This window comes from Mytilus trossulus, chromosome 9, assembly GCF_036588685.1.
Source record: "Mytilus trossulus isolate FHL-02 chromosome 9, PNRI_Mtr1.1.1.hap1, whole genome shotgun sequence".
Taxonomy (NCBI): Eukaryota; Metazoa; Mollusca; class Bivalvia; order Mytilida; family Mytilidae; genus Mytilus; species Mytilus trossulus.
In genome coordinates, this window is record NC_086381.1 from 43,936,412 (window position 1) to 43,949,179 (window position 12,768).

At 33.7% G+C, this 12,768-nt stretch overlaps 1 protein-coding gene across 1 annotated transcript in view; it reads right to left on the bottom strand.

Moving 5' to 3' along the window:
* Window positions 1–12,768, bottom strand: part of LOC134684649 (uncharacterized) — a 76,127-nt gene that overhangs the window by 20,165 nt on the left and 43,194 nt on the right. Inside the window, exons 31-39 of the mRNA XM_063543954.1 lie at window positions 12,414–12,597; window positions 11,726–12,002; window positions 11,233–11,419; window positions 10,520–10,731; window positions 8,689–8,918; window positions 8,406–8,559; window positions 5,908–6,092; window positions 5,162–5,299; window positions 3,864–4,038 (exon numbers count right to left, since the gene is read on the bottom strand). Of these exons, the coding sequence (XP_063400024.1) occupies window positions 3,864–4,038; window positions 5,162–5,299; window positions 5,908–6,092; window positions 8,406–8,559; window positions 8,689–8,918; window positions 10,520–10,731; window positions 11,233–11,419; window positions 11,726–12,002; window positions 12,414–12,597 (1,742 nt within the window). The remainder of the gene's footprint in view (window positions 1–3,863; window positions 4,039–5,161; window positions 5,300–5,907; window positions 6,093–8,405; window positions 8,560–8,688; window positions 8,919–10,519; window positions 10,732–11,232; window positions 11,420–11,725; window positions 12,003–12,413; window positions 12,598–12,768) is intronic.

A 12,768-nucleotide genomic window follows, 5' to 3' on the forward strand; every position in this document is an offset into this window, starting at 1 on the left:
CGTCTTCTTCTTCCTGTACATCGTCTTCTGTAAAATGTAGATCATTACAATTCGATATTGTGGTGAGATAAACAGTTCTTCCATCAATATTAAAGTTAGATAAAATGTTATAGCAGGCTGTCCCATGTCTTTACGGGGTATTCAATGAATAGTTGACTCGACGCTTCAAGTCTAGTTAAAATCAGTTCATATACAATTTTTGTTACGTTGACACAAAAATATATACTTATGTCCAGTCGCTAATATTACAATTCTATATCCAAATAAGCAATAGTATTCCACAGACAATAAACCAGTCACAGGACTATACTAAAAATTCCCCAATACTCCACAGAAATCTTTTTCACAGGACGTACGGGTAACACCCTTAAAATATATAAATAAGTCTTCCACAGACATTCTTTCGTCACAGGAACCGACTTCAAAAACAAAATTAGCAACAGTATTCCACAGACAATAAACCAGTCACAGGGCTATACTGCTCATAAAATATGGTATTTCACAGATACTCGATCACAGAATATACACATACAAAATCACCGGTACTCCACAGATATTCATCACAGGACGTACAAGTAAAACCCTTAAGATATATAAGTTTTCCACAGACATTTTCTGTCACAGGATAACTTACAAAAAACAACAGCGAACCATTCTACTAATTCATGATAACATGAATTTATATCAGCGACAAATATTACAAACAAACCATTCATTGACTTGTATTTAGTCAATGTAACTTACATCCGATACAATAGCAATTTGTCCGGTTCCATGGCTTCATTTTTACTCATGGAGTGTGACTTATGCTATTATTTCCGCATCGGGTATGAATACACAGATATTTTTTTTGTTTTCAGCATGCGTTATTATTAATATGTAGTAGTAGTAGTAGTTTGGACCACTACTAGTAATTGCAAGTTTTACTTCAACAGCATTATATCAACAAAAGGAGGACACCAACAACTAAACTGAACAATTCAGCGAGCTTCTGTTTCTACTTTTCAGCATATTTCTGCATTACATTCAGGAATAAATAATTAAAACATTTCAAAACATGAAAATTAAAACACATTAAAAGAAAATAATATTTATAAACTTATTCTCTATAAGGACAAGCTTTTCTAACATGCCCTTTTTCACCACAGCGAAAGCATTTATTCTTTGACTCGATAGAAATTCCAGCGACAGCATTATTTAAGGTATGATACCTTATTCTATCTGCTTGGTTAAAAGTATCATATCTCATAGCTAAGATTTCTGCTTCATTTATATTTTTAGACCTTGCTTCTCTTATTCTAAGACGCATTTCAGGGTCATGCAATGCATCTACAAACCGGTCCAAAGAAAGTATATCCGTTACAGAAGAAGGGGCACCAGGATAAGCACAGCGAGTCATTTTTTTGATATCTTGACTAAGGGTAGATAGAGATTCATTATCTTTTCTCACTCTAGTTTTTAGCTGAGCTCTGAATATCTCAGACCTATGAACTGAACCAAATCTATTATGAAGGGCATCAACTAGGCTATCAAAATCTCGCCTTTTAAACTCGTTTAATTCATTTAAAATGGCTCTAGCACCACCTTTCAAACTGCTAGCTAGACATAGTGACATTGTACTATAGTCCCAACCATTAACTTCAGCTAAAATTTGAAACTGACTGAGATATTCTTCAATGTCATCAGTACCATCATAGGGTTGCGGTTTCATATTTACTTTATGTTTTTGTGAAACGTCAGCATAATAACTTGGATTAGACTGCACACCCCTAGTATTTTGACTATTATTGTAATTTTGATAACTGCATGTTTTAGAATTTGAAGGTATACAGCTTGTATTTTGGAGCGATTTATGTTCTGCATGTGTTTTTATAATTTCAGCTTCTGGAACAATAATTTCTGATCTTTCAGATTGAATTTGATCCGATTTAGACTTTTGTTTATTAAATTCTGCTCTTAAATTAAATATTTGTTCTTCGTAATAAATTTTCAAATGTGTGATTTGATTTTGAAATCTGTCTTCCATTATAGAAAGATTTGCTGCATTTTGTTGTTTCAACATGTGAAATGTATCTCTTATTTGATTCAAATATGTCTCCTACTGCAGGTGAAATAGCTGGTAAACTATTAAATTGATGGGCCGCTTGAATAGATTCATAAGAACTCTGCGAACTTGTTCTCTCTGCATGTGTAATATTCTCCACTGTATCATCACTAGCAATTGATGATCTATCAGTTGGATTAAATTGAATTATATCAGACTGCAAGGAATCGTCCATTTTAAAATGATTTTATTTTTCAAACTTCACCAGATAATTTTATTTAATTATTTCAAAATTTTAAATCCCACTTCTGACACCAGTGTAACGTTCCGGGGTTTTCTTGTCAGGATGATACACCCGTATTTACCTTTGTGGGCCTCTGGTGAAGGAAGTAATAATAAAGATCATAATGGAAGTTCATAAATTGTATTATTTCTATTTAAACAATACATCAAATACAGCGGTTCAAGAAACAAAATACGTTAATAATTATATACAATAAGTAATACGGCAAGGTGCATTACTTGCACTAAGATTAATAAAACAATTGCTCGGTGCAAAAAGATTTACTTGGTGCACGGCATTCAAATACTCAGCGTACTCGGTGCAGCAAATCTACTTGGTGCAGGAAATTCACTTGGTGCACTGCATACTTGGTGCATTAATAAATATGATCACCAAGTACTCCTACTTGGTGCATTGCATTACTTGCTGCAGGAAAATCTACTTGGTGCACTGCATTTATATACTTTCACCAAGCAACTTTACTTGGTGCAGCAAATCTTCTTGGTGCACTGCATTTATATACTTTCACCAAGCAACTTTACTTGGTGCAACAAATCTACTTGGTGCACTGCATTTATATACTTTCACCAAGCAACTTTACTTGGTGCCCTGCATTATCACCAAGTTCTCTTACTTGGTGCAGCAAACTATAGCTTAAGAGAAACTGCTAACTGCATGGAGGTTTTTGGAGAGAAGCTCAACGTAGGAACATGCATTCCTTATTTTATACCATGTGTGACGTAATACACAAGTTCTTCATAAACAAGAACACGTAACGTTACATTTGGCGCGCTATACTGAAACTAAGTATAAACAAATACAAAATGAACAATTACACATAGAAATAACGTCGATATATAGATTTAAAGAAGTCAGTATATAATATAAGGTCAAAGTAAGCTATATCTTCTGTAAAATACGAATCATAACACAACAACGGACATCTGCGTGTATCAAGTGTGGAACGGAGAACACGGTAAAAACTATGTTAGCTTTCAAATCACCGGGGCGTAACAATATATATATATATATATATATATATATATGAGCTGTGTGGGATAGCAATCAAACCTATGCAAGTGCATGTATATGTGAAAGACTTAAACTGATTTTGGAACATCAAAATACAAAATAACAGAAGAATTTTGGTCTGCTTTGTAGGGTTATCAAATCAGCTCAATTTTGAAAAAGGTCAATTTCTATCCAACACAGCTCACATATATAAAAAGTACTCTTACATTCTAACAAAGAATGCAATAAAATTGTTTTATATTCTAGCTAGAAACCGTCTATAAAGTATACCAATATATGTTGGTTTTTTTACTAGCTGTCTAAACAATCTCCTCGACTAAACAAGGTTTGAATTTAAACGTCATATTTTATCCCCTGGTCTACATAAATCAATGTCCATCACATGACCTTGACATACTTAATTGTTGATACATCATTACAGCTAACAAGACTAGGATTTAAAGTACATTTTTGGTCCTGTGGAGCACAAACACAATGACCTTCACATGACCTTGACATACTTACTTGTTGATACATCATTACAGCTACCAAGACTTGGATTTAAAGGACATTTTTGGTCCTGTGGAGCACATACACAATGGCCGTCACATGACATAGCATCACATCTCCTGATAAGATCTAGAGGTCCTCCAGGTACTTTTGTGAAGGCTGAATGGATAAGTTTACTTCTCATTCCAACCTGCAAAACATACATGCAAAATGACCATTAATTTTTAAATGAAATGGATACTATAAATAAGTTTGAAATACTTCTTGATCTTGTAAGTACCTTTTTATTTCTATATCTAGGGTATTTCTGCAATCGACCGTCCATTGATTTGTGATAAAGTCTCTGACTATATATTACCTTGTTAATGATAGTGACAATGTCTGGTACAATGTGTTTCTGTACAGTTATATGTATGACAGAAATGAAGAATGTCAGTTAGCACAACAAAGTGCTGGTAAAAATGTTTTTGTTCTTGAGAAAAATATAATAGACTTTTCCACACTGAATTTGGTGTTAAAAGAGGTTTGCAATGAATTATTTTGATTTCTTCTATAAAATAATCAAAGCAATTAATGTTTTATCAAACAACTCTAATAACAAATGTATGACAAGTTTGGTCATGGAAATACATGTAATAGTGTTTTCATTTCATTTACATCTAATTCTTTACTGCCGTTATATATATTTAATATCTTAGCAAAGTATATACTTTTTTTTGTCTTAAGGTGGTATCCAACACTTTCACTAAAATAAATTTGGCTCATTTAATTTTTATAAAATTTTGTCAAATTATTTACTTTGACCCTTTAACAAAAATATAAAAATTTCAAAAATTTTGAACCAACCTTTTTGTCAGAACAATTACACTGGTTATATAGCAATTTGACAAACACCAATTTTGATCATTGAGAAGCTTAATATTCCTTTTGCAACACAACGTAATTAAAATGTTTAGCTAACTTTACAGAGTTACCTCCCTGTAGTATTAGGTACCACCTTACACATAAAAAACAAGTGAAACTGAGAGCTTCTGCTCAGTAATGATACCCCAGTCCAAATATTTGATGATAAACAGGAAGTTGTTCAGTGATGAATCGGAAAACAAGTCACATGGTATAGCCGACTTATATGAACCCGGGAAACCAAATTTCAGAAATCCTTTAAATGCAGTTCCTGAGAAGGATGCAACTAAAATATTCATGGAATGGACAGTCTGATGAACTGACAAACTGATGGACAAACGGAGGTAAAACAGTATACTCCCACATTTGTTTTTAAAGTAGGGGTATAATCATAAGAAAAACATACTAACCCCATTGACAGCCCATACAGATATGTACAGTGTACTAAATTTGGTCAAAGTTTTGGTTTCCACTTTAAACAGCTGAACTTTTCCTTCATCACCATGATCTGTGTTAGTATTTGTATGATAATATTTCTCATCTGTATCCTAAAAAAATATGTATGTATAAGCAAATATTGCAATCTTGTAAGAAAAAACCTACAGTGCTACCAATACTTAAGAAACAGCTTGTTTTACTGTTCGGACATTTGAAACTTTACTGTATATATATTTATCTTAATGCTATACATTTAATTAGATTTTTTCCATTGTTCCATTCAGGAAGAATCATCAATCACATCAGAATTTCTTTACATAATACCAGAAACAAATCAATAAAATTGAGAATAGAAATGGGGAATATGTCAAGAAGGCAATAACCTGATTAAAGAGCAGAATACAGACAAACATATTTGTTTTTCTTTAATTTTTTTACATAAATAAGGTCGTTAGTTTTCTTGTTTGAATTTGTTTACATTGTCTTATCAGGGCCTTTTATAGCTGACTATGCGGTATGGGCTTTGCTCATTGTTGAAGGCCGTACGGTGACCTATAGTTGTTAATGTTTGTGTCATTTTGGTCTTTTGTGGATAGTTGTCTCATTGGCAATCATACCACATCTTCGTTTTTAAATTATAAAGCATATATAATTCCTTTGAAACTTCTATTGGTCTACATGTAATAGCTCTACATCAAATTTATAATAGTTTACATACTGCATTTAAATCCTGGCCCATAAAGGTAGACCCCACAGCGACTTTATAATGGTCTATATCAGAATGTAGGTCACTGAAGCCTAACCAGGCCAGATTTACAGCTCTTTGTGACCAGAGCATCCATCCTGTAGCATGTCTTAGGAGTTCAGGATCAGCAGCATGGTCAGTTGTTATAGCAAACATACCTAATCAACAGAAAAACAATACTATAAAACTGTTGAAAGAAAAGTTTACCATGGAAAGTACTTGAGAAACTTATAAAGGCTGGTATGATTTATGTGTATATATCTAGTAAAAAAATCTACCTATCATTATATAGTGACATAATTAATTTGCTTTACCTTGTAGAATAAACTAAAGGCTGCACACCCAAAAGACCATAATTCAAAACACTAACAAATGGTTTTCACTTTTATACTTAATTGAAGAATATCACTAAATAGTACATTTCCAACACAAAATCCGAAATGTATATAGAAACATACCTCTAGAAGGAGGAGAACTGTCTACAAACATTTCAGGAGAGGTAGAATTTATACATACCTCTAGAAGGTGGAGAACTGTCTACAAACATTCCAGGAGAGGTAGAATTTATACATACCTCTAGATGGTGGAGAACTGTCTACAAACATTCCAGGAGAGGTAGAATTTATACATACCTATAGAAGGAGGAGAACTGTCTACAAACATTCCAGGAGAGGTAGAATTTATACATACCTCTAGAAGGTGGGGAACTGTCTACAAACATTCCAGGAGAGGTCGAATTTATACATACCTCTAGAAGGAGGAGAACTGTCTACAAACATTTCAGGAGAGGTAGAATTTATACATACCTCTAGAAGGTGGAGAACTGTCTACAAACATTCCAGGAGAGGTAGAATTTATACACACCTCTAGATGGTGGAGAACTGTCTACAAACATTCCAGGAGAGGTAGAATTTATACATACCTCTAGATGGTGGAGAACTGTCTACAAACATTCCAGGAGAGGTAGAATTTATACATACCTCTAGATGGTGGAGAACTGTCTACAAAAATTCCAGGAGAGGTAGAATTTATACATACCTCTAGAAGGTGGAGAACTGTCTACAAACATTCCAGGAGAGGTAGAATTTATACATACCTCTAGAAGGTTGAGAACTGTCTACAAACATTCCAGGAGAGGTAGAATTTATACATACCTCTAGATGGTGGAGAACTGTCTACAAACATTCCAGGAGAGGTAGAATTTATACATACCTCTAGATGGTGGAGAACTGTCTACAAACATTCCAGGAGAGGTAGAATTTATACATACCTCTAGAAGGTGGAGAACTGTCTACAAACATTCCAGGAGAGGTAGAATTTATACATACCTCTAGAAGGTGGAGAACTGTCTACAAACATACCAGGAGAGGTAGAATTTATACATACCTCTAGAAGGTGGAGAACTGTCTACAAACATTCCAGGAGAGGTAGAATTTATATATACCTCTAGAAGGTGAAGAACTGTCTACAAACATTTATACATACCTCTAGAAGGTGGAGAACTGTCTACAAACATTCCAGGAGAGGTAGAATTTATACATACCTCTAGATGGTGGAGAACTGTCTACAAACATTCCAGGAGAGGTAGAATTTATACATACCTCTAGATGGTGGAGAACTGTTTACCAACATTCCAGGAGAGGTAGAATTTATACATACCTCTAGAAGGTTGAGAACTGTCCACAAACATTCCAGGAGAGGTAGAATTTATACATACCTATAGAAGGAAGAGAACTGTCTACAAACATACCAGGAGAGGTAGAATTTATACATACCTCTAGAAGGAGGAGAACTGTCTACAAACATTCCAGGAGAGGTAGAATTTATACATACCTATAGAAGGAAGAGAACTGTCTACAAACATTCCAGGAGAGGTAGAATTTATACATACCTCTAGAAGGTGGAGAACTGTCTACAAACATTCCAGGAGAGGTAGAATTTATACATACCTCTAGAAGGTGGAGAACTGTCTACAAACATTCCAGGAGAGGTAGAATTTATACATACCTATAGAAGGAAGAGAACTGTCTACAAACATTCCAGGAGAGGTAGAATTTATACATACCTCTAGATGGTGGAGAACTGTCTACAAACATTCCAGGAGAGGTAGAATTTATACATACCTATAGAAGGTGGAGAACTGTCTACAAACATTCCAGGAGAGGTAGAATTTATACATACCTCTAGAAGGAGGAGAACTGTCTACAAACATTCCAGGAGAGGTCGAACTTATACATACCTCTAGAAGGTGGAGAACTGTCTACAAACATTCCAGGAGAGGTAGAATTTATACATACCTATAGAAGGTGGAGAACTGTCTACAAACATTCCAGGAGAGGTAGAATTTATACATACCTCTAGAAGGAGGAGAACTGTCTACAAACATTCCAGGAGAGGTCGAACTTATACATACCTCTAGAAGGTGGAGAACTGTCTACAAACATTCCAGGAGAGATAGAATTTATACATACCTCTAGATGGTGGAGAACTGTCTACAAACATTCCAGGAGAGGTAGAATTTATACATATCTCAGCACTGTTACACGAAATTAAGGTCACATAATAGGTCACTCCATCATGTAAATCTAGTCCAGAAAATACATAGGATCTTGATATACCATTGACCTGGAAATAGCAGAGAAAACAAATAAAATTACTTGCAAATGATAACCAGACCGTATGTCATCATGGTCATGTGATATCAAAACAGCAAACACTTAAAATTAAAAAAGACAAGTGATGATGCCAACTTACTGATTGTGATGACAGCATAAATTCTCCTCCAATATGAGAATTGATAGACAGATACTGTCTTTTTATATATGATTCATCATCATCAATGGCCCATTCCACCTTCATTGATGTTCTATAAACCTGTTTCAATCCATTAATTCCAAAGTCAGCTGAGAATGTAGGTGTTTTAGTTATCACAGGAGGTGATGTATCGACTAGAAAACCATTGGATGTTGATTCTGACCATAAACCTAAAATCATATTAGAAATTTATTCTCAAGTATTTTCTGATGATGAGAAAAAAGACCAACATGTGTGAAAGATATTACCATTTGAGAAAGAAGGGTCTAGTAAATTTTGAAGGGAAAGACAATCTTTGGGCCTGTGTGTTGATTACAGGAAATTGAACATTAATATTATCAAAGATGCATATCCGACTCCTTTAACAGAGGATGATATACTGACTCACTGAATGCAGCTTAGTGGGTGCCTACCAATCATCTTATCTTAGAGGTGATTTATACAAAAATGTTACAATAAAAATTAGATTGTGCAATGCAGAGCAAACTTTAAAAGAATTGTTGAGACAGAAATACGACGATTGCAGTGGCATGTTCTAGTTTTGTAGCTAGATAATAAATAGTATTTGGGAAAATATTTTATGAACTATCAATTAATTTGCTGTCTTTCACATATTATGATTGGATTGATACTGAATTAAAGCTTAAAGCAATTGAATATCTCTGACCTTTGGTGTCAACAGAACTTGTGCTGATCCTTCTAATGTATCGGCAATAGTCAAGATGGAGACTCCTGACAAATATTTTTGAATTAAGATCTTTCATCAGACTAGTTCCTTATTACAGAAGATTTATCTTTTTTTTTGTGTCAAATATTCAAAAATTATATTAACAAAAAGAACACAGAGGACGTGAATTTAGAGAATTTTCAAATAGACAAGGACTAAGGAGAAATTTGCTGAGGGCTGTTCCAGAAAATACTATGTCCCCCCCAGGGAAGGCAACTATTTTTAATATTATGTGGGTTGTTGTATTTGAAATACCATAATGCAAAGGAAGTGTTGTTCTAATTTATTTTTATTTCTGTGGGTGGTGGGGGTTAAAAAAAAGCGCCGTCCCTGGGGGGGACATAGTATTTTCTGGAACAGCCCTGAACAAGAAAAAGTCAACGCAAAAGAAGATTTCTTGAAAAGTAATTCAGAAACTTTTCAAAATTTTGCATTGTTTTGTATAAAATCAAATATCTGTAAAAATTCTCCACTTATAATCATACTTTTTGACTTAATGATACAATAAATGTTTTTAGATAGATTGATCTGCAGCATAGATTTTATAACATTTTATTTTAAACTATTATTCTTTTAGGTCCTTTTATCTAGAACAGGAATTTAAGAGGGGGAATTGTGTTGTATTCTTGATGTACTCTGGCAAGTGAGAACCAAAAAGATCTAAAGAAAGATTCATCTACAGATCTGATCAGTATACATATTAAAGTGAGTATGAAACTTTCAAAGTGGCTGTAAAATACGTTACAAGCAGTGATAATTCTATAGTAGTATGGATTAATGTCATTTGATACTTTACAATTACACAATATTTTAGAGTGGGAAAGGTGTGATTATATTTGATTACTACATTTGAACCATTAAATTGTTAGTTGGTAAATGATCTTAAAGGTTCAAATATAAATGAATCTAAAATTGTATTATGCAAGATTGTTATTTTCGTCTGAAATAATTAGTTTTCTATTTATTCAATATAAATCAGAACATACAAAATACTGTGAGCTGCTATCTTTCCATTTAATTTTACCGAATAATACTGTATCTTACCAACTTTATTGTAAGCTCTAACAGTAACAAAGATTCTCTGGTTCAATGGTAATCCAAGAGATGTATTATAGAAAGCAGCAGTTTCTGTCAGATGTAGTTCTGTCTCTGGTATAATATCACTGCCTCCTTTGGTGGTTCCTGCCATCCATACATACTTCTCCAAACCAGACTGGGGATCATCAAACCCATACCACTTAGCTGAGATATAGGTCCTGTAAAACATGTATTGGTAATTACAGCTGTTTCATTAAAATATGTAGGGGATTATTCTGTAAAATATTTATACTCAAAACTGTTTTGTTGAATCATCTCAAGTATCAAGTGAGAACAACAAACACAAGACACTTAGCAGAGATATAGATCCTGTTACACTTAATAACAGCTGATTCATTGAAACACATCTGACAGGTATCAGGGAAAACTCAGATGAGACCATGTTTCAACAAAGCCATGCCATATAGTAGAGATATAGTTTTTGTAGAATATTAACACATACATGTATTAACAGCTTTTTCATTGAAACATGTCAAAGTAAAAACTATGTAAATTACTGTTCAAATAAGCACATACACATGTTGAACACAATGAACCTTCTGTTATTGTTACCTAGACATACATTAGCTGTATTAAAGATTTATACTTCTACTTCACATGTAATTCCCACAATACTCCTGTTTCTTTTCAGAAAGCAATACACCTGATAAGTATCTTACGTCATAGACTGGTATTCTGTATCAATGAATCCAGTTCCATCCTGAACTTTCCCAGCTACAGGGGCACTGTTGTCTATAACCACACCATCTGATGTCACAGTGGTACACATGTCTGCCGTATTACATGCCGTCACTGTGGTATAATATCTCAGTCCTGTACCAAGATGGATGTTCTCTAATGTAAAGTCTGAAGTAAAACAAAATAATACATATGTAAGATTTATTTATTACACATTGGGAATGATTTACACACTCATTGTTGTGTAAAAATGTTTTTATAGTTTGCTGTCTATTAATTTTTCATACAAAGATTGAATTCTTCAATGGAACCTAGGTCTTTGTTACTTTTAGAAGGTTTTTTTTAATGATAATACTATTACGATATGTAATTCTGAGAGCTAGTCGCTTTAAATTATTTTCACATTGTGGTCAGGCTCCTACAGAAACAGAATAATCTTTAATGATTGAGTGGTATTTTCTGGTCTATACATACCATATGTAATACCCACAGCCTGTTCCTGTAATATATCCTCACAATGTGGACAGGTCCCTACAGAAACATAATAATCTTTAATAGTGGAGTGAGATTCATGGAAACCTTCCCAACAGGCATGTAGCACTTTAGTCTCTGTCTGGTAGTCAATGTCCTTGACACCTCCTGTCAGCTGACTTTTATCTCCATCATACACATGACCAGGTGTAGGTGGCGTTGTATCCACTTGAAAAGCCCAGGATGTGGCTAATGATGATAATCCTGCCTTGTTGAATGCCTAAATAAGTGAAAATATATATATCTGTATTTCATGGTCATAAAGATAGAATCTCTTTGAAATATCTTATGTACAGAATAAAGAATTACATCTTAATTATCACAATTGTTGGGACTAAATACTGAAATGATTAAATATTAACATAAAAATTTATTATTTAACCATTTAAAAAAATTCTGGTCACACAACATTTCAAATCAAGTCCATTTTCCATTATTTAAAGTTAAATTAAATAATCAAAGTAGTATTTTTTAAAACATTTTTCAAGTATTTTAAGTTATGAAATATTCTCCGACAATGAAAACACTGTGTAGACTATGTAAAGTTACTCACTCTGACATTGATATAGTAGTAATGGCCATCTTTTAGATCTAGAGGATTATTTTTGTCTCTCTATCACAAATAACTTACCCTGACATTAATATAGTAGTAATGGCCATCTTTTAAATCTAGAGGATTATTTTTATCTGTCATTCCACATTCCTCATCAACAACCTTCAGGTAAGACATCATATCTGTATAACCTGGCTCTGAGCCAACTGACCACAGGTAATAATCTATACCAGACTCCAAGTCAAGGAAAACATCTTTCCAACTGAAATGTTGAGAAGAAAAATGTATGTATTGGTAGAACAAAAATGTCTAGGCCTGAGGAATAATGGAAGGACATCACAAGCTTCTTAAGCAATCATCTTCAACAACAACTTGTAATGTTTGCCAATTATAATTTCAAGCATGGCAAGACTAAATATATTTAAATGAAGGA